Genomic DNA, 23452 nt, shown 5'->3' with positions numbered 1-23452 from the left:
ATGAAATTGGATGCATCTGGAAGCAGTCGACGGCAAATTTGGTCCAGTTTTAGGAACTTCCTTGGCCTTGCATATTGGCCACATATTGGTTTTGAATTGGCCACATCCCCCGGGGCACCTGGAACCAACGATAAAGTGGTCATGGCAGCCGGTGATGCTGGAAATGCTTCGTAAAGCATAACCTTTGAAAATCATGAAGTTTGATGCCCATATTGATATGGTTCCGGATATGTTCCTAATTGACCACTTCCCCCAGGGTACCTGGAACCTTCTATAGAGTGGTCTGTGCATCTAATGGTTCTGAATACGCTGCAGGAAACATCATTTATAAGGTTGCTGTCCGCTTGGATATAGCTCCGGATAATATTTACATGATTTGAAATACAAACATGACTGACCATGCTTTCCGGAACCAGTTTTACGGAAATAGTCATATTTCTGAAGATTTCCAACCAATCTTAATGCGTCCGGTGGCATTCAACTTCCTATTAGTTCTAGTTTCTAGGAAAATAGCAAACATCTATCTAACTTTACACCGCACAAAAATACAAGCGACAGAAAAAATGACATTTGGACATAACCTCAGATAATCCGGAACATCTCCGGTGTCCAGTGGCCAATATGCATAGCCAAGGAAGTTCCTAAAACTGGACCAAATTTGCCGTCGACTGCTTCCAGATGCATCCAATTTCATCCATTTTTCATAAAGTTATAAGCATTTGAATTTGGGCAAAATTTTGCCTATCTCAATCATTTTGCCTATCCCCTGTACATTGAACGCTTCAAGGCCAGTTCATAACTAGATTCATGGTTCATCAACTCATTGAAAATTCTTATCAAATTCATCCTTTTGAATCGAAACAAAAAATCGAATGAAGAAAATCGATTAATCGGAACGAAAAAATCGATGTTCGGAACATCGATTCAAAATCGCCCATCGCTAATGACTATGACTATGTAGAATATTTTTGTTTATTTATTGAAGAGTCAAGCTTTACGATTGTGAAAGAAGATTTGAAATCGGATGACTAGTTTTAGAGTAATGGCTGTTCAAAAATCTGTGCAACGCTATATTTTAACACCGTTTCGTGACAGTTAATATGAAAAGTAACCGACGCCTTCATATATCTGATAATTTAGTCTCCACGTCATATTTAAGCACAATAGAAAAACAAATGCTTTATTTTCAGAAGATCTATCAAAGCACAAGACAACCATCAAAAATAGGAACAATTCGTTAATGAAATAGAATTTATTTTCCATGTATTGCACCGAAAACTACAGGCCGCTGTGAAAGCGGTTGACAAATGGGCAAAGAGTGTGGGTTTCGGTATATCTGCAACGAAATCGAATTGCTTTTATTGTAGTCCGAATGCGCGCCGAGAACCGGCAAACGAGATCACCATAGATCGAACAGCCGTCCCGAAGACAAACCGTCTGAGGATCTTGGGCATTACCCTAGATCGTACGCTTACATTTAAACCCCATTGCAAAGCGGTAAAAACAGCGTGCGAGTCACGACTACGTATACTGCAAATTATCGGCTCCAAACTTCCCCGTGGCAATCGTTCTTCTCTGCTGCAGGTTGGCTCTGCACTGGTAACTTCGAAACTGATCTACGGGATCGGCCTCGTGAGCCGAGGAGGACCAGCATCTCTGCAAATTCTAGCCCCGGCATACAACAAAATGGTCCGGTTTGCTTCCGGAGCGTTTGTCACCAGTCCGACCACCTCGGTTATGGCTGAGGCGGGCACGCTACCATTTGACCTCCTAGCGGCACAGTCCACAGCGCGGGTGGCCATCCGAATTGCAACAAAAAGTCGAGAGAACACCAACCTTCCTCTGATACAACGGATATCGGACCGTCTGGTCGAACTTACGGGAACAGCGCTTCCCGTTGTTAGTCACCTTGTTAGACAGAGCAATCGCGAGTGGCACAAGCAAAAACCAACGATAGTGTGGGATGTGAAGAGGAGCTTCAGAGCCGGCGACCCACCGGAAAAAGTGTGCCCGATTGTGCAACATCTGCTCTCGACCCGCTTCCATCAATCGACCGTCGTGTACACTGATGGTTCGAAGTCCGGGAACACAGTAGGTGCCGCCTGGCACACTACAGGCCTGGCTGGTACATACAGTTTACCAGAACAGTGCAGTGTATTTTCTGTGGAGGCATACGCCATAAAAATGGCAGTATCGATCCCGAACGTGGCTAGAGAGGTAGTAATCCTTACTGACTCAGCGAGTTGCCTCCAAGCACTGGAGGCGGGTAAATCCAAACACCCGTGGATCCAAGAAGTCGAACAAGTAGCGAGGACCAAGCCGGTCCGATTCTGTTGGATCCCTGGACACGCAGGCATCAGCGGAAACAGCGAAGCCGACCGACTAGCCAACGAGGCTAGAAGGCAACCGGCCATCGAAACCCCCCTCCCCGGAGAGGACGCGTTAAGAGCTGTCAAGCAGCTAATACGGCGCCATTGGAATGACCAGTGGTACGATACTCGCGAATCTAAGCTACGGGAAGTCAAACAAGACACGCTTCGATGGGCAGATTGCGATAGCGCAGCCGACCAGCGTGTGCTAACACGGCTGAGGATCGGCCATACGCGACTAACCCATACGTTTTTATTAAAAAGAGAACCTCCAGCAACCTGCGAATGTTGCGGAACAACTGTAGACGTGCGACATTTGATACTGCAATGCAGGAAATATGAAAGAGAAAGACAGGAAAACAATATTAGCTCCACTAGTTTGAGAGACGCCCTAGCAAATGAAGAAAACACCACGAATAATCTGCTGAAGTTTCTACATGACACAAATCTATTCAAACAACTATGAGGGAAGTAACATAAATTGTAAAATAAATGTTAATTAGTGACCATCCTAGTCTGACACGAATGCACCCTATGGTGTAAAGTGTCATTAATAAAAAAAAAAAAATTCAAAATGTGTTATTCTGAGATTATCTATCAAAATATTTGGAGAAAAACACTTACATTTTGTGCTGGATCGATAAATATGCGTAGATGGTTTTAGAAGTATGGGATTTTTGAATAAAACGACCATAATGAGTAAAATTTGTTCACAAGAATGCGTTTAAACCCCAAGATTTACCTCTCATTCATACGAATATAGTTACTTAAGTAATCTAAACCAATTTTTAACATGATTTTTGCTTACTTTTTGCTGGGAGGAAAAGGATGGTGTATTAGCAAATTTGGCCATAAGGAATAAATCACTAAAGTAACCTGATGCCAGAAAATGGTGCAAAATTCTTGATGTTTTTAAAGCTCTACTTTTAGAATAGTAAAGGTTACCAACATACAAGTTGTTAATAAAAATTTGAATTTTTTCCATGCGAAAAGTAATGCTTAACTTTGACGAACAGTTTTTCATTTGAGTTTTTGTAAAAACTATTTAGTTCTGCAACCAAAAGCATTTTGTAAATTTTTATATTTGTATAACATTGTAGAATACTATTTGAACGATACACAGAAAACCGATTACGAACTATAAAAAAAATAGCTTTAACAAGGTGTCTATTTTATAAAAATGAACAGTCCTTATGACAATTCCTGAAGCTATTCATCGGTAAATCCAAGACGAAATTCTTCAACTGAAATCAGTTGCGTGATGACTCTTACGACACTGCATAATTCAGTACAGCAAATAGGGACTTCTCGTGACAGATTGATGTTGTTGCGATATAGTTCCGTGGCTAAGTAGAAACAAAGGCTCCTGTCAAACGGAAATGTCATACAAAACAGTTTAAAAAAGGAAACATAAAAATCATCTGAAGCGATCAGTTCAGTATTATCTATAGTGCGAGAAAGCAGAGAAGCAAAAATTAGTGGCATTATTTTGACTCATCATGAAGCTTTTTATCTTGGATTTATGTAAAAAATATAAAAACTACGAAAATTCATGTATTTGTATATATTCTCGCTTGTGCCGCTATAGGAACACATGTGACTATAGTAGCACTATTTCTTATTTATGTTCCTACAGTAGCACTGGCTTCACGGCGTAGGCAATATACAAATCAAACCCGTATTTTTACAACACTTTTAGGTTTTTTTTTCTTTAAATTGTGGATGTGGAAAAGTTCCTAATTCATCAATTATTTTGTTTAATAAAAATTGTTTTTCTTAGTAGTACCGTAAAACGGGGTAACTTTGATAGTTTTTTCGAAGAAAACTTAAATATTTATGCATGCTGTTTGAAAGGATTACTATTTATATTTTTAAAACAAGTACTGACATCCTAGCTATCGATTGCACTTGATAGATTGCCAAAAGATTTATTCTGAATGGATGTGGGGATCCCATTTAAATTGCTCCAGCCAAGCATCTTCTCGGATTATAGAACACGAAAACACATTTCAACTACTATATTTCTACTTGTGCTCTGCCGCAACGCTAAACAACAACTGCTTTATTCATCTTCATTGTGATCGATACAATTCATTTAATAGGGATTTCTGACAATTATTAATGCTTAAATTTAAAACCCAACATGGATATATAATTTTTCATATAATCGAAAGTCGGTTTTCTGTTTTGGGGTAACTTTGATAATCGAACAAAATTGATTGAATTACGGAACATTTATAGGGCGTTACATACCTCTAGGCGTTTAACGCTATATGGAAATTTCTGACTTAGATTCCAAAAATGGTCCCAGTTTGTAAAAATGGATTTCGCTAAGAGATTTGAGACCGAATTCATGTTCTACTTTAACTAGGCTGTCATGGATAAGTGACGAATTCATTATGACTTTATCAAATAGTGATCGTAGAACAGATTATTTGTAAGCGGTGCAAAAACGCTAAAATCTTGGATTTTTTTAAAATTTGCATATAAATCCTCAAATGCACTTGATTCCAACGAAAATAGCTTTGACATGAAGTGTCATACTAATACTCTTTACTATTGCATTCGTTTTTCTTAACTGATTGACAGAAACTTCGTTTTTTTCGCTTAATATTTTGTGGGTCTCGCACTATCAAAGTTACCCGCATTATCAAAGTTACCCCGTTTTACGGTACTACTATAGGCACATTAGGTTTACTATATGTGCAAGGGAGTTCAAATTTAAGCAACACTATTTATTTCGACCATTTTTTGAACAAAATCTAGCTGTTTATCAATGCCACTCAGATAAATAGCTCTTCACCTTCATGGGAAAAAATATGTTGCAACGATTTATAGTAAAGCGGCCGTAAAAAGCCACTAGTGTGACTATAGGGAACTGTCCACTAAGGGCACACCGACCCTACTAGCGATCTGATAACGTGGGAATGAGAGTATGAATTTCGAATGCAGAAGAGAGAATAGAGTACCTACAATGCAATGCACTTGGGACAGTATAGTGGCAGACTTCATTCTAATCGCTCGTTTTTTCTGATAAGTCCCAATATGACGCTCGCTCTCGATGAACTCACGCCAGTCGCACCACAACAATGGCCTGAGCTGAGAGATTTATTCAAAGTTGATTGGCCTCGGCACGAGATTGCTCATAATACGGTGCAGAATTACATAAATTGGATAACCATTGATCCTCGCATCAAGCAGCTGAAGGTGTTAACACTGAATGACAGTTGGCGCCAGAATGGAACGTACATTATTATCGTAAGAATGATCGATTCTCCGAAAGGCAAATGAACCAGTATAAATTCAATCACAATTTCAGGACAGATACTACATGTTCATACACACTCTGGATGATTCGAAAGATACCCTACGTCGAGCGCTGCTCCTCATCGATTGGGACTACAGCTACAAGATAAGTCACGTCTCTGAGTCTTTCCGATTCACTCTATATGATGTATTCCACACGCGTTCAGTTGAACTACAAATAGAAGATCGGTCAACCAATCTTTACAAGCTTCCCAAGGAAAGATCACTCACTCTGGATTGCACTGCTCCTCGAGGTTTCACGTTGAAAAAACTAGAACCCAAGCATGCCGTCCAGATCAACGCAGTATGGCCTCATCGCTGTGAAGGATCAGAATATACGCTAAAGCGGCTCATTGCATGGAATCCATCGATAGGTCTGTTTGATGAATCTGATAGGCTGCTGGCGTGGAGTCTGTGCTGGACTACGGGTACCATCGCTGCAATCCAGGTTGATGAGGAACACCTTCGTAAGGGCTATGGTTCGCTTGTTGTTCGAGCGATCGCCAAAGAGATGGCCAAGGTTGACATGAACTGTCAAGCAATTGTTCACTGTGCGAACGCGGTTTCGAAAGCAATGTTTGCCAAGATAGGGTTTGAGGTAGTTGGATCATGTTTTGTTGTGAGAACCAAGGCGAGAAAGCTTGTTGAATATGTTCATCAGAGCTGATACAGACTGGGGTAACATGCACCAGTTAAAAAAACATAATTGTAGATCCACTGTGAAGTTTTGCCCTGAATTACTCTATATGAGTTTTGCTTCCAACTGCCTTACACAACAATTATGTATAATAAATGAAAATGGTAACTACTAAAGCATAAAACAAATCAAAGATTCACTTTTTTTGTATAAAACTCTCTTTATTGTACAAACAATCTTGGTTTTCATTCAATAATACTTTCAATAGCAATAATTTTACAATAATATATCTTTTAGGTACACTGCCATATTGAGTACAGATTTATTTATAACCATTATCTAATTAATTTTCCTAGCTTCGTTTCGTTTTATCGTCTTCTTCGATTCGTTTTCGATCCGCACTCTGACAACGTATCGGTTTGTTTTGCATTTCACTAAATTATTGTTTCCATTTTCTTTCTTTATTTTTCTTATTTTACACGTCTTGATTTGCGCTTGTTTCCATTGGCGAAAGAAAAAGGACTCCATTGGTCGCCTGCTAGGCTGACTCTCGGAATCATTTTTGGTTTCTTATTTGTAACGTCCACAGCACTGAAGCACATTCAAAACTTACTGGCTAAACACAAAAAGGTTGCGGGCTTTCGATAGAAAAATGATCATTTGGTTCGTTCTTCCTATGGTTTTCTGTTTCAAATGGATTGATGAATTTCGTTTCGTACTCGTAGCTGTCTGGATGAATAAGAGATTGCTTCGTTCGATTGGGGATGGTTCTGGTAGATGAGTCTTTCGATATCACACACAGCTCTCCGGCACGTGGTTCGTCATCAGGAAGTCTTCAATTCCTTTCAGGTTGATTTCCGCTTCAGAGATGTCTTCGTCCTTGAAGCTCATGATGGTGGTCGTTGCCGTGCAGGAGGACGTGGCCGTGATCGATACCGGCGGTGGCAGTCTTACCGTTTTGGGCTTGAAGGAAATGTCCGAGTTCATCGGGATCAGCTCTTCCTGGTGGATGTCGGTTAAACGAGGGTACTGGAATGGGATATGAAATCGTTGTAAATTGATCAATGTATGCATTGTACCCTCGTGCAGTGCGTACACGAATTCTTTCTGCTCCTGAAAGTTTTTAAAACTACCTAAAGCAATGAAACAGTAGTTTTCAGTGCTAAAAAAAATGTATTTTTGAGTGATACTTTTTTCTATCTATTGATCCCTTTTCGAGCCTGAAACCGTTTAGTTATTTAACTTTGTAGAGATAAGAGATAGAAATCTGTAATTTTCTGACTATTCCTAACTTCGAGAAACGAACATTTTGTGCTTGAAAAGCTTCCATCGACCTCCAGGAGCGGCGCTACGAACATTATACATTAAGGGTCAAAAATGACCCATGATTTTGAAACGCCCTCAATATTTTTTTTAAACCGATTTTCGTTCTTTTAGCTTTATATGAAAGATATAGGTAGAACTCTAAAACAACACCCTGGGAATGAGTAAGGAGTGTATCGAAAATAAGCTATCCACATACATTTGCGTTGTACGCATGTATTTGTGATGATTTTTCATGTTGTCATCACTGCGTGCTGTTCGTTTGCCTGTCAGCTTCCGTTTGTTTACTTGTTTGCGCGGTTCAAATTCTTGTTTTCCAAAATGTCGCGTATTGAAAAGGAATTGAAAAAAAAAGGTTCTGGACACATGGCTAAGTGAGAAGGGCGAAGCGCTTTGGAATTCATCATGCAAGTGTTAAAACCATCATTAACAAGTTTGGGGAGCACTATACTTTGGATAAGATACCAGGAAGAGGCCGAAAACTCGGTTCTTCCAACCCGAAACTGGACCGGAAAGTGGTATCTCTGATCATGAAGATCAAATCGATGTCAATACGTGATTGGGCCAAAAAAGCAGGAACAAGTGTCGGAATGATCCAGCGAATCAAGTAGCGGAACCATCTAAAGACCTACAAGAAGCAGAAAATCTCGAAACAAAGTGTAGAACAGAAGAAGCGAGCAGCAACAAGGGCCGGAAGTTTTACTCGCGTCTTTTGCTGTGTCCGAATGCATGCGTTTTGATGGACGATGAGACCTATGTAAAGGAGGCCTCAAAAACCCTTCAGGGTGCACAATAATGCCGTCGTAGGGGAGGATGTAAGCAATGCGGACAGGTCGATTCAAGTGGAGAAATTTGGTCGAAAAGTGCTGGTATGGCAAACAATATGTACCTGTGGTTCGAAGTCGACAATTTTTTACACTACCGGAACTATAAATGCGGAAATCTATCGATCAGAGTGTCTTCAGAAGAGATTGCTGCCTTTATACAAGAAGCATATGCCTCCACTGTTTTGCCCGGATTTAGCGTCGGCTTACTATGCCAAAACTACTCTCAATTGGCTAGCGGAAAACGGTATAGATTTTGTTGAGATAAACATCAATCCACCAAATTGCCCTCAGCTTCGACCCATCGAACGTTACTGGGCAATCGTGTAGAGGGTCTTCAAGAAGACTGGTAAACAGCTGGGAACATGCAGGAATTCAAAAAAAAAATGGGCTCAAGCGTCCAAAAAATGTGATGCAACTCTTGTCCAGAAGTTGATGAAGAGTGTTCGATCAAAAGTTCGAAAGTTCGTAAAAGAATAGTTTTAATTTCATCCGGTCTTCCTTATGTTCAAGTTAAACCTTGTACAATAAAGGATCAGTTTTTTATTTCAATAAAATATCAATTTTTTACATGATTTGAAAGAAAAATATGTGGATAGCTTATTTTAGATACACTCCTTATGGCCATTCTGGACATAAGGGAACATGTAACCTGTTTCAGAAGGAACTGACGTATATCGTATTCAGCAGTTCATACACATGTATATAATGACGGTTCAAATTTCATGGTTTTTCATTCCGATTTACAAGAGCACCAAGAGGACCAACATTTAGGTTTGGCCGGATTTGGTCAAAGTATTCCGGAACCAGTTCCGCTAGGGTGTTTTGTGAACATTTTTATACCATCATATAGTTCCATCATGTAACGCCTTAAAATTCACGATTTTTGATCCAGACGTAAATGAACATCATGCTAAACACCTTGCGTTACTTGGCGAAAGGCTGCGCGTTTACCTGGCCTCCCAAACATAAAATTATCATATTCGATAATCATTTCCGTTACGGACAAATTAGAAAAAAATGATTATACCATCAACTCTTCATGATTCTAAGGGAACCGTAGAGCAAAGGAGGTATACAATTAAAGGAGTTACTGTGCACGTGCTGTAACCTCACGAGGAGTCAGTAGCGTAGCTTGGGGGGTGCAGTGGGTGCGGTCCGCACCGGGCCCCGATCTGATAGGGGCCCCAAAATCGCAATGAAGATTTCTCATAGCATTAAAAGTTCTATATAACTTGTAGGATGACAATTTGTAAGATCCCAAAAAGAAAATGAGTATGCAAGCATAAGTTTAGGTGAAGACTTTAATCAACGATGCACAGGGGCCCCTTGATTATCCCTTATTTTTATATTTTATAGCTAGGTTCATAGTGAGCCGAGGGCTCCAGGGACCGTGGCTGTGGGCCCCCATATTTCAGGGGTCTTTACAAATATTTGTTTTGTGTGTTATTTTCCTTGTTGTTATTCAATCGATTGTAGGCATGAGAGAACTTTTAATAGCTAAACACGATCCTGTTGTAGGTACCGTAAAAGTGGGTGAAATTGATTAGTTGGATGAAATTGATCACCGTGTCACACGATTTCTTCCTAATGGAGCATAAATATCAATGAAATCAGCAATGAATGAACGTTGTTTGTCGTAACTATTGTCAAATTGTATGTTGTGAATGTTTATTTCTATGATAATAATGTTAAATTTCAAAATCATGTACTGTGCAGTATTGAAAAACTTTCATAAACTTCAGGTTATAAACAAGGATTTAACATGGTATCAACCTGAAAGTTTGTAGGGATGCTTAAAATATATCCCCAAACTAGATTTCATCATCAAAAGTCGTAAACATTCGCTGATTCGGTAAATATAATTGATTTTCTGTTAGATATCACGAAAAAACCTTAGGAAATTGCCTACATTTAGGCGTTCTACGCGTAATTATTTATTCTTAACTGTTTATTATTTCTATAAAAAAATGTATTATTAAGAATTTAGCAAGCATATTCGGATTCGTGGAATTTAAATTCAGTATGTAGAGTAGTTTCAAAAACTTATAATAATCGTTTTGACAAGTGATCAATTTCACCCCGATATGGGTTCCCCTATTTTTTTTATTTCAGAGATGATTTTTAGCACAAAAATCACATCTGTTAGAAAATTTCGGTACATGAGCCAATAAGGGTCACCGTCGTACTTGTTTTCCTGCATTTAGTTGTTTGACTTTATCAAAATTATGGTAAGCAGACAAGAAAAGCCGTGAAAAATTATCAATTTCACCCGAAATTACGGTACTTAAATAGGCTCAGATATCAATTTTAAAGATGTTGAGTCTAATCACGGCTTCAAATTTATAAATATTTATATCTCTAGGGATACCCATGTTTGTTGGCCTCCAAAATTTGGCTTTTAACTTGTACACACTTTCTTACGAGCAGTTTAAAATGCATACAGAGACCTTCTAAATAGTATATACAGTTACAGGCTAAAGACGCACACTTTTCAGGTTTCAACATTTGTGGTAATTCCATGAATTTTGTACAATGAGTAAGCAAAAGATTTTGATTTAGATTTACTTTTCAGATCGATGCAAATATTTATTAATTTTTTTTTATGTTTTAGACCACTTTGGAGCTTCAAAGCTGGGTAAAATATTTGAGGGACAAACAAATTGATATACAAAAAAAGTTAATGTAACAAATTTTAGTTATATGTATTTATTTTGAACAGCGACTGTGAATCGAAATTCCTTCAGGTATTATTTTTTTAAATCATCCGAAAGTACCTACCAGATATCATCGACATTTATTCTCAAGCGACTTTAAATAATTCATCAGTATATTTCTTTAAAATTTGGCCTGGTAATTTATATGAGTATTAATCAACATTTTTTAAATAACCGTTTCCAGAGATTCGTCTAAGATTTTGTTTAAAATACGAGAAAATATTTCTAAGATTTTTGTTTTTATTGTTTCAGGAATTTTTGCAGAAATTCTAAAAGGATTTTTTAGAATCAACATGAGCAACAAACCCAGAGAACATTTTCCAGCGCTTACTTGTAGAAACTCCGCAAAAAATTCTAAACAATGATACCAGGATCCTTTCCTTAAAACCACTTGAATATTGCTAGTAGTAATTCATGGCGATCTTATATAGACGTTAATTCATTTAGGGACTTTTGAAAAAATTAACACGGAGATTCTATAAAAATCTAACTGCATTTTTTCAAGAATTTTTACAGGGATCATTCTTAAAATATATCAAGGTTTAAACCACAAATTAAGTAAGACAGAAGGGATTTCTTGGTGTAGCGTTGGTGAATAAATTCTGTGATTTTCTCTAGTATTCCTTTGCCAATTACTTCAGGGGTTCTTCAACGAATTATTTTATTCATTTCAGATATACCCCTTGAGATTAATCTGAGGATTTCTTTTTTCATCCTTGTAGCTTTAATTCCTCTGATAACACTGCTCGACAAAATTTTTATTTGGATGGATCAGGGACGCGTTTATATGGGTCTTGAAGTGCATGAAAAGTGTAGAAAGAGGCCGTTTTCAAATTAATGTTTGAAAATTTGGCATTTTTAATCACAAAAAGTGTAATAAGCAACATATGAATATCTTTTGAAATTAAATTATTCAACCATTGAACTTGTCAAATCAATATTTTTTAGCACTGGTTGACTTCAGGGAAACGTGCACCATTTCAGGAGAATTTTGGCATTAATTTTATACATGAATTTGGAATGTTAACGATCATTAAACAAGCATATAAGGATGTGCACCAGTTAAATACTACTTTTTTTTAACTATTTCACACATCTGCTTCATTAGTTGTTATAGGTTCAAAAAGACGCTTGATTAGGATTTGATTCTTTGCTCCATTAGATAAAGCAATGAGCAATGCAATCCAGTAACATTTTTGAATGACAAGAATACGACTACGGGAAATTGTTGTTTGTTATGTTTATATGGGCTGGTGGTCTTACATGAGCTAGTCGGTTTATCAGGAGCCGCTGGTGAAGTATGTGAAAAATGTGATAATATTGTTATTGGCGATTTCCAATGATTTTGATAGGTACTCATTTAAAAAAAGATTACCTATCATGAGATCCATTTTTTATCAGATTATCCCTAGAAATTACTGACTAACGTAAAATAGTAACCAATAATTCAGTAATCAACATTTTCACATTTTTTGCGACACCATTTGACAGCCGTTTAGGCAAGCATGAGCTCTTTTTGATTCAGCTTGTGCTCAATACTAATCATTTGTGAAAATTGATTTAGTGTTAACATGCTTGCTTCTTACTTTTTTGATGAAACAATTTCTGGTTAAACCATTTCCGATATTTGTTTTAGTTCTACATTTCACATTTTTTTCGGCAATTTTAATCAAACTTTTAAATGGAGTGTTAGTTTCTTGTTCAATGGGATGTTTTTTTTCAATGGGTTTAGTTGTAAGAAATCTAGAGTTCCACGAAAATATTTTTACTTCAGAAGAATCTCTGCTTGTTATTTTTTCAATGTATATTTTAAAATTTTCTCTAAGGATACCTTTATGAGTTTCGCTGGGAATTCTTCAAATAATAAAATCAAGCATTTTATCTTGATTGAATCCTAGATCTGCATCAAATGCAACAACAAAAATCAGTGATTAGCACAGGGATTTGTTCAGCAATTTCAACAGATATTTACCCAAGAATTATTTCAAGATTCGTTTCACGAGTCTTTAAACAGTTCAACTAGGAATAATCATGAGCATACTACTAACTACAGTGCAACATAGAGACAGTTATCAAAAAATATCTTTAAAGATCCTTTTAAAAAGAAACATATAAAAACTTGTGTTTATATATATATATATATATATATATATATATATATATATATATATATATATATATATATATATATATATATATATATATATATATATATATATATATATATATATATATATATATATATATATATATATATATATGTTTTTCTACAAGACATAGCATAAAAACTACTTCATGGTGGGAATCCTGGCTATACTCTCGAATGGGTGAATTCGATTTCTCCAGGGATTCCACTAGCAGTTTCCCTGAGATAACGGCAGAAAAAGTAAGAGGTTGTTTCCAAGATACGACCGCCAAGTTGACGTTGGATAACGTTAGCCTCGTCTATTTCCTGGCTTGAGACCGTCACGAAGTTATGAAAGATTTCTACTGCTAAAATCCAATTAATTTTCACACTATTTGTTGCATATCAATTCTGAGTTAATATAGACGTCGTATGTTATTATTTTGTGTTAATACAAAATAATCACTTTACATGTATTCAGAAGCTTAGGCCATTATATTGAAGAATTGATTTTAAGTGTATACTTAATCATTGTTAATTTGGAGCAATTTATTCCAAATAACTCTTTTTCATTGATTTTGGGTTATGTAATATTTGAATCATTCCTTAACAATAGAAAATATATTGCATTCCGACAGCAGTGCAGCAGCGTCCTCGGAAACATTCTCAAATTGTCGTTTTGTCAATTATGCATAACTAATCAGATATTGTATGATACTACGAGATGAATTATAGCAAGAATGTGGCAAACATATTAGCAAATATTACACAAATAACTCTTTAAGACACATTTGTTGGCCCTGAAAAGGGCCAATTGAACTGTGAGAATCGAGTAACACGGAAACATTTCGCTAGCGAACAGGTTGAAATCCTCCTCGCCCGATAAGGTTTACGATGGCGATGACGATGGGCGCTTGAACAAGCGGCTTGGGCTGATTTTCTTCAGCCATCTCGTAGCCAGCGATTTCACAAACCGGACACTGGATTTGCAGCAGCTTAATGATTGTAAATTTTGGTGGAATTTTACTAATTTTGGTAAAATGTTTACCGAAAATCACTCAAAATTTCACCAAAACTTCACCGACATTTCTGTTGCTGTAAGAATTTCCAATAATGTTGCGCTTCACGGTAGAAATATTTTCAAAACTCTTTTAAAATTAAATTGTCGTCCTGCAAAGGACGGTTGGGTGAGGATATCGTCAATCACCTTTCCATGCTCAGGTTTAGTGGATTCAGTGGTAGTTTTGAATCCTGGTGTCGGTGTTGGGAGCGATTTAACCTCCAAATCTGTACAGCGTACGGCCCTGCCACTTCAGAGCTTAGCCGACAGAATTCCGGATGACTTCAGCACACCGCGGGTTTTCTCGTAGATGTGACCGAAGGTATGCTTGACGTCGCCACGGCGAGTCAGACAGCGGATGGCGGGCTTGGTGATGATGCAATGGATGTTATCACGCAAAACCTTGCGATGATGCTTGACGCTTCCTTTCCCGTGTCCTTTGCCTCCCTTGTCTGGCCGTGTAAACTACGGTCTTTCTTCGGCAACGATTGAAACAAAACTGATGCTCGGCCGCCGGCTCGGCTGCTTTTATGCGGTACACGCTCGCTCGCTGTTCACTGTTCGTCTCGCTCGCTCGCAAGAGAAAGTCATAAAAGGAACCGGCAGCCGCGCAAATCCAATCATTCGTTTGTTTCAATCCGTCCAGAGAACATTACTACGACGATGGCTTTTACCAAGCAGACTGCCCGTAAGTCCACTGGTGGAAAGCGGCCCCTCGCAAGCAGCCGGTCACGAAAGTCGCTCGCAAGAGCGCCCCAGCAACCGGAGGAGTCAAAAAGCCGTATTGCTATCGGCCAGAGACGGTCGCTTTGCGTGAGAAACGGCCGTTACCAGAATTCGACGAAGCTGCTGATCCATAAGTTGATTTTCCAGCGCCTGGTCCGTGAAATCGCTCAGGACTTCAAGACCGATCTGCGATTACAGAGCTTGGCCGTCATGGCCCTGCAGGAAGCAAACGAGGCCTATCTTTGAGGGTACCAACATGTGTACGATCCACGCCAAGCGTGTGACCATCATGCCGAAAGCCACTTAGCTGGCTCGTCGTATCCGTGGCGAACGAGTTTAAATTGAATTGGGACACAGTTTCAAGCAAAACGGCCCTTTTCAGAGCCACAACAATGCATTCTACGTAAAATAGATACGGCTAGAGATATTTCACCTATTATTAATATTAACTAATTTATTTATTTAATTTAATGACTATCTCGGGGATGGGATTCGATCCCAGGTCCTCAACGTGAGAGGCGTGTGTTCTTACCACTACACCAGGTCCGTCCCCTATGTCGACGATTGCCCTGCGCGAGCGATATGAGAAATTAATTTCTTGGCCCTGTGATTCTCGAGAAGCACTAATACATGCAAATGACTGACCAAAATATGAATCCATTACATGCATTCACCAGTAATGTCGCTCTTCACGGTGTAAAATTCTCATAAATCTCTTTCAAAATAAAATTGTCGTCCTGAAAAGGACGGTTGATGGTAGTCATAATCGATCGAATTGGGTTTTCATTCCATTCCTAGACAGAAACACTCCAAAAGATTACCGAAGACGATTGAATTAGAATGCGGACGTGCGCGTACGCGTGAAGTGGAATTTGGTTGGCTTCGACTGAATACGAGATAATAAAGATAAGTAAGAAGAAGACCGAGAGGGGCGTTTCCGTTTGAATGACGAAGGTGGCTAAGATATCGCGCAATTATGCCTGTGTCAGGAATACACAAGAAAAATGTGCTTTTCTATGAAAAATAAGACATACCTCAATACATATATCCCAATTTTTTAATAGTTTAGTCATGAAAATCAATAATTTTCATTGTTAGTAGATGCGTAGAACAATTTCCAATCGATTGGTGCAAGAATCTTGAAAATCTATCCGGGCGTTAGAAAGTTATTAACTATCAAAATCTAACCACTTTTCGTGACGCGAGTGATTTTTCGTTTTTCGAAATTGTACTCCAGTATGTTGCCGTAAAACGTTATCCAACGTCAAAAGAGGTTTTAACCGGTTTGAAAGTGAATCGGTTCAAAAGGTTCAGTTTTACGATAAAACTTATACCAAATTATTGCAGCAAACTTCTGCGTTTATCGTCTAAACCACGTTGTGAAAATTTCAAATGCTCATACCTCATGCTTGAGATTATTCACGCATCAAACAAATGGTCGCAGTGATTATACACCCAACACAAGAAAAAAAAATCACTCATAAGTTGTAGCTCACGCAACTCAATATGCTCAATATTCCAACTCTGCTTAAAAGTAAACCGATTCATGAAAAAACTGATTTTCTTAACATTTCAGCTCCCATCGAAATTAAATATTGAGTTAATCGGTGTATATAATGGAGCGGTTTATATGATAACAGATTTAATATTACACATCGTTTTTCATCATTTTAAAAAAACTTCCAACTGAAGAATCACTAATTGCCAGTCTTCAAAAAATCCCACTCCAAGAGCTGTTGAGATCGAAAATCAACAGAGCAAGATTGATTCCACGCGCATCTTTTGTTCAAATCCAGGCATGCAATGAATCATGCCACGTGTATGAGATGATTCAATCCCAGGATTCAATCTTTGATCGATTGATAATCGGGTAAGCGAATCGAGTTAGCATTGATATTTTATTCCATATCGGATGAACATTGTTGTCTGACAGGACACTCTTGGAATGTGTCTGAAAGATTTTATCATGTAGAGCTGTTTCCAGTGATCTGTTTCTGGAAACTAGCGAACATTTTTTGGTCTGGCCTGACGTAATGACTCCTCATGAAGACGGCTCTGTGAGCTCTTAAACAAAATGTGAATCAGGTGCTATCAAGAGTCATAGAATGAATTTCCGTTCAACCATGTCTGGATTGGATGAAATTCCGGCGTTAAAATGTTCACATTATTAATGTTTAAAATTAATTTCCCCAAGAGCGAAAATAACCACAAGTAGTCTTAATTTGCAGTGGCATGATACCGTTCCTACTCTATCCTTAATTGTTGAATTTCATTGCCTTCCATACTAATTTTTCTCTTGTTCGGTAGTCAGGTTTTGTTTGTCCCAATCCCCTATTCCAAACGAAGAGCATTTTACCTTCACTCGATTGCCTATGAGCAATGATAGAGATTCAATCTTGGGATTCAATCTTTGCATAAATCAAGCACGCTGAGATTAAAAAAATCAGGATTCGAAACGATCCCGCGCATTGAGATGATTTCAAAGCATGCTTGTTTGAATCTGGGAGCAGAAGGATGCTCTTAGAAGACTGCTAATTGCTAAAGTTTTCTCATATGCCAGCACAAAAGTGAACCGGTTAAATAAACTGGTTTAGAAAAAATACCTTTCAGTTGAACGAATTATCTGCTATTAAAAAATAAAACAGTAAACTTCATGGGTTATCTTCTGGAATAAAAATAATTGATTTCACCGGTTCGGAAGTGAATCGGTAAATCGTAGCGATATATAAAAATTTTAGATTTAGCTTAACATTTCACCTCCCATCGAAATCAAATTTCAAAGTGAATCGGTAAAATGAACCGGTCCAATATACAACAAGAGACATATTACAAATAAAAATGAAGAATTTAACCGATTCAAAATTGAATCGGTACAATGAAACGATTCAAAAAGTTACATATTTCAGTTGTACGATTTAACGGTTACCAAATCAATGCAGCTAACTTCAGCGATGATGTTCTGAAATAAAAATAATTGATTTTACCGGTTCGAAAGTGAACCGGTTCATGAAAAAAAAACAAGGTTTGGCATAACATTTTACCTCCCATGGAAATTTAATTTTTATCTATAATAGTTCACTTTTGGGCGCTGGAGGGTTAATATCGACTAGTGAAATCGTTTCATCCGTAGCAAACTGTTCATCAACTTGACAATCTTCACAGTCGAATGCAGTACCTATCAATCTAATTTACGAATAGCAGTGAAAATGGCTTAAAAGGGTTTGAAACGGCTTCAAACGATACAACTACTTAAACGTCTCAAATGGCTGCAAATACAGTATTGGACAAAACATTTGCAACTTTTTCGATTTTTTATACAAAATGATCAACTTTGGTAAGCTATATCTCAGTTATTTATGGTCCGATTTGAATGAAATTTTAGCGGAATATCAGACATAACTTGAATTTTAACATATATTTTTGAGTGATTTTTTCAATCACAAGGTCAAAAGCAGTAACGGTTTGACTAGAATGGATTTTTTGACGATTTTGTATAAGTGATATAACTAAACATTTTGAAGGAATAGCTCCATGGTATCTTCAGCAATTTTGTAGATGTTAACGAGATGAACAAGTTTGCTGAAGACAGTTTTTGTGTAGGGCTATCAGATTTTGAGATAAATAGTTTTGAATTTTCGTCGAAAATTACACTTTAGTTAAACCGTTATAACTTATAAACTCGTTATTGGAAAAATTATTCAAAAATATATATTAAAATTCAAGTTATATCTGATGTTCTGTAAAAATTTTATTCAAATCGATCCATAAATAACTAAGATCTAGCTTACCAAAGTTGGTCATTTTGTATGGAAAATCGAAAAAGTTGCAAATGTTTTGTCCAAAACTGTAGCTTAAACTGCTTAAAATGGCCTAGTAGGATTTAAAACAGCTTATACCAGTTTAAAACAGCCTTTAATAGATTAAAAAGTTTTAAACGGATTGAAACATCTTAAAACCATAACAAAAAAATAAGTGAATCTGTTAATACCAAACCTTCCTAGAGCCATCAGTCCGATACTTTAGACAACATTTCCGAACATCAAATCATAGTTAAGTTACAATGGAAACTTACGGGTATCAGGTCAGGATCTTGTTCGTCGTCAATGGTTTCGATCTTACTCCTAGTTTTTATACTATTACCCATGCTACTTTTCCATTTGGAAGCCTTTTGAGATTTGTCCTTCTGAAATAATGCAATCGTTCGATTATTCTGGGATAACTCTAATTTGCGTATGATAATATACCTTGGGTTGATCCATCAACAGCAGCGTGTTTTTGGACTCCTCCGTGTAACGTTTTTCCTTATCAATAGTTTGCTTAAGTCTTTTCGATTTCAGATAAATTCTTACAACTATAACGACTATGATGAGCACGATGGTAAGCAGCAGTCCGATCAAGATCGGCGTCAGCAGCGTCGATTTCTTGCCATCGGTTTGCTCTTGCTCCTCTACGGCCGGAATGAACAGGTCGGCGATGAAGACTCCCGGACTTCGACCCTTATGATTGACTGCGTAGACGATGAGCTTGAGCGAGTCCGGTTGATGAACATTTGGCAGTTGCTCCCTAAGCGAGACGAATGGCGCGGAGAAGGTTGGCTCTTCGGAATTGGTCAAGTTGATGCTGAAATGGTAGATGATTCAGTGAAATGTTTTTTAATTAAATTGATTCATCACTTACACAAACCCCGGATTCCGATTGGACATCATCTCCAACACGAACTTCTGCCGTAAGCCACCATCGTACCCGGCATGGCAGTAAACGTCCACCTTGGAGCTACTGTTGGACCATTCGCAGTTGATGACCGAAGTCGGTAGGCCTGCGGTTATCAGCTGGAATATGCAGGGATCGGCCATCGTTCCGATTTCATTTGTTCCCCAACAGGAAAGGGTTCCGTAGTCCCGATCCGATTCGGGAGTGTACTCCAGCTGGCTGCTAGTGCCGTTGTTGGAGAACCGGTCCGGGTCGATTTCGATCACTTCTTCGGAGTTTTCGAACCGCCAGTAGAACCGGCTTGCATTGGGGTGCGCCACTATATTACAACTAACTATCACCGTTTCGCCTATCGACACGCCCAGGCTGATGATCTTGTCGGTGGTGCAGAAAGGGGCATCTGTGGGACAGAAAAGAATGACATGATAAGACTTTCTTGACGGTAAATGTTTTGAGGCAGACTGAAGCAGACATTGCTGTACGAAGTTGACATTACACAACATTACAAGAAAATGAAATAAAACATAAATTTCTTCAGAAATACTGATAGGTCTAGTGTTCAGCTTTGTAGTGCTCTAGAAGTCCCTGAATGAAAGCCTTGAATGAAATTCTGGAGAAATCACAGGAGTTATCTTTTTAGGAATCCCCAGAGAAACCCCTGTAAAAACCCTGAAGGAATTTTTGAAAGGACTCCTAAAAATCATCAAAACAAAAACCCCTTGAAGAAATCTCAAGAGGATTTTTTGGAGCAATCTCTCTGGAAGAATACGTGAGGAAATTTTGAAGAAATTCAAGAATTATTGAAATTAAATTTTAGAAAAAATCTCTAGTAGAATCCTTAAAGGAATTCCAACAGAACTTTTCCCCATCTCAAGTAACAATTTCAATGCTTTCTGATCTTAGATGTTATTTATTGAGGTTTTATAAGAGATACATTTTATCTCAATAGATTCAACAGAGCATTGAAAGGAGCTATACGGTCTTTTCAGTAAAAAAAATAAACACTTTAAATTTTTTGGTAGATACCTAAAAGTGCTTCTGTCAAAACATATTTGCCGGCCAAATTTGTTGATAAATAAATTGTATTTTTAAGGGGCTGTGTAGCGTCTATAGGTTTTAATTTATTACTTAAAATCTCACCTTGCTTATCTTACGAAGACAACGATAAAACTCTTAAGTCACGTCAACTGTCTGATGCATGTTATTGGAATGCAGTTCGCTTTTGGTTACCAATATCTTAATGTCAATAATGATTGTCATGTAGAGAATTATTAACCATACAGCATTTCCTTTCAAGAATGCTGAACACTTCGTTGCCATCACAGACATTGCATGTTTTCTAATTTATAGATGTCTAATGATGTTTTTTAACTATTTCATTTCTTTTAAGGTCAGTTTTGCATACAAGTATTCACAGTTTTGAAGGTGTTAGCAATACTGTTAGAAATGTCGATACAAAACAATCCGCTAGTGCTAAGCCTGAATGAAAACTTTGAGTGTTGAAATGTTGTGTTTTTTTTCTCTGTTCGGATGCGCCACTGCGACCAGTATTTAGATCTATTGTGGCATTACCCGTATCCTTAGTGTATAGTGCATGTCGCATTACTCCATTTCCATTGATAGGTAATGAAGCATCGATTTCTGTACAGTTCTTGTTTTGTTTCCTCAGATATTCGGGTTCGAATCTAGTCGCCCGTTACAATCGACTATGATGAAAAGTTCCCGCTATTTACACCCTTCATAGAAATTTACATCTCAGCGAAGGCGCGCCCCTTAGCAAACATAATCGATTAAATTTCTGAGAAACCAAATCGGTACAACTGATATTTGACCATGCAACGGAACTCTAGTCCCATCCTTGTTTCGCTTTTAGTTTAGTCCCAGAAAAATACTAGAAAAAAGGGGCTTTATGCTAGCAGCAAAACCGAATCAAGCTAGAAAATTTGTTTAGTAATCAGAATTCACGTGAGTCCTTGAAATACCAGTACTTACAGTCCTTGTTGAGTTAATACTCATGATTGTTATCCTGGCTTCAAGTGTAGTCTCGGTACTGACCAACTCCGAGTCTTTAACCATCTGCTAGGTAAAATAGATTAATTTTCAGAAACTGTTGCCAGTAGCAAGGACTTTGTACCGCGAATCCTTGAATAACCAAAACATATTACCCTAGCCCGACAAACAAGATGAGACTAGGGTTCAAATTGGTAGGTCTCAGCCCGTAACGCACCACGAAAAGGTGGTCTACCCGCGTTATGTTGTGTTAGCTTCAGAGTGAACTGCTGAATAGAGTTTTCAAATTTCCCGGGAGTTGATTTCCCGGGAAACGGGAAATAAAATTACCATTTCCCGGGAAATCCCGGGATCCCGGGAAATTCTAATAAACGTGAAAATAAAGCAAATTTGGTGGAATTTTATTTTTTAAATTATTCGTATTTCGTGTAGGGTCGGTGTTCCATTCGTAGATAGTCCCCTATTGTCGCACTAGTAGCTTTTTACGGTTGCTTTTCTACAAATCGTTGCAGAATATTTTTAACATGAAGCTCAGGAACCATTTACCCAAGTACCATTGATACATAACTAGATTTTGTTAAAAAAAATATGATCTAAATATAGTTTCGCTTATAATTTCAGCTCCCTTGCATCTTTAGGAAACCTATAGTTCCTGTAGTAGCACTACTAAGAAAAACTATTTTTCATAAAACAAAATAATTAATTATATAAGAACTTTTTTATATCAATCAAAAGCTTTTGTTCCATTTTTTGAAGCAAAGATGTAAAAGTTTGGTTTTGATTTGTATTTTGCTTTGTATTATAGGCTGTAGAAGCACAAGCGACAATAAATACAAAAAAAAAAATGTTTTCGTATTTTTTTTCACAAAACCGTGGTAAAAAGCTTTAAGACGTAAAAACGATGCCACTGGCTTCATTTTTCGATGTTATTCGAATATTTGTTCTTAGTCATGCGGCTTCATCGACCCTATATGTATTTTATACCAGTAAATTTGTTGGTTATTTCTCTTCTTTGTGAGTAATTTATTCTTGTTTCTCCAAAGAAATGTTAGCTTCATTTCAAACGCTAGGCTTCAGAGCAACAAAGTTTATAGCATTAAGCAAAAGTCATCGTGGAGTTTATTCTTGATCCAACTAGAGTCTTTATATTCAAAATTATGACTGTTACATCCATGAAAACTTTATAAGCTTACTGAATTCATATTAAAAGAAATTCCTTTGAAAATTCCTTTATTTTATATAGCAAAATTCGTCAAAAACAATATCTATTTCATGAACAACTTTTTCATTGCAAAACAAAAAACAAAAAATCAGCATTGAAATATAACTAGTGATCTAGTGAGTTCATTGGTAAGAATTATAGGATAACTAAATGGTGCGATGGTTTTTGTTTGAAAATAGATAGTAATTTCTTTTCTTATAAAGCTACCCGGGAAATACGGGAATCCCGGGAAACAGAAAATCATTTCCCGGGAAACGGGAATCCCGGGAAATGTCAATTCCCGGGAAATGTTCCCGGGAATGAAAACTCTACTGCTGAACGCATTCTTAAAATCGTACAGCATTACAAGAATACTGTTTTGCTCGTAGAGGATTATAAATGTAAGTAATAAACAGTTTTAAACGCTAATTATGAACTAAAAGA

At 37.5% G+C, this 23452-nt stretch overlaps 2 protein-coding genes across 7 annotated transcripts in view; one reads left to right on the top strand and one right to left on the bottom strand.

Annotated features, from left to right (window-relative positions):
- Window positions 1–5377: 5377 nt before the first annotated feature.
- Window positions 5378–6954, top strand: LOC5572619. The gene is made up of 2 exons (XM_001660432.2): window positions 5378–5627; window positions 5689–6954. The coding sequence occupies exons 1-2, from the start codon at window positions 5415–5417 to the stop codon at window positions 6340–6342; spliced, it is 867 nt and encodes a 288-aa protein (XP_001660482.1). The 5' UTR covers window positions 5378–5414; the 3' UTR covers window positions 6343–6954.
- The window catches only part of LOC5572620 (protein turtle homolog A), a 339330-nt gene continuing 322641 nt past the window's right edge, over window positions 6764–23452 (bottom strand). For all 6 annotated transcript variants that reach the window (XM_021845978.1, XM_021845977.1, XM_021845982.1 and 3 more), the window contains 4 exons: window positions 19765–20197; window positions 19332–19707; window positions 19160–19270; window positions 6764–7341 (listed from right to left, as the gene is read on the bottom strand). In XM_021845978.1, coding sequence (XP_021701670.1) covers window positions 7105–7341; window positions 19160–19270; window positions 19332–19707; window positions 19765–20197 — 1157 coding nt within the window. In that variant the 3' untranslated portion in view covers window positions 6764–7104. The remainder of the gene's footprint in view (window positions 7342–19159; window positions 19271–19331; window positions 19708–19764; window positions 20198–23452) is intronic.

Source organism: Aedes aegypti, chromosome 2 (assembly GCF_002204515.2).
Source record: "Aedes aegypti strain LVP_AGWG chromosome 2, AaegL5.0 Primary Assembly, whole genome shotgun sequence".
In the NCBI taxonomy this organism is placed as follows: domain Eukaryota; kingdom Metazoa; phylum Arthropoda; class Insecta; order Diptera; family Culicidae; genus Aedes; species Aedes aegypti.
The sequence above is the reverse complement of the archived record's forward strand: the minus strand, read 5'-3'. Positions and strand labels throughout refer to the sequence as shown.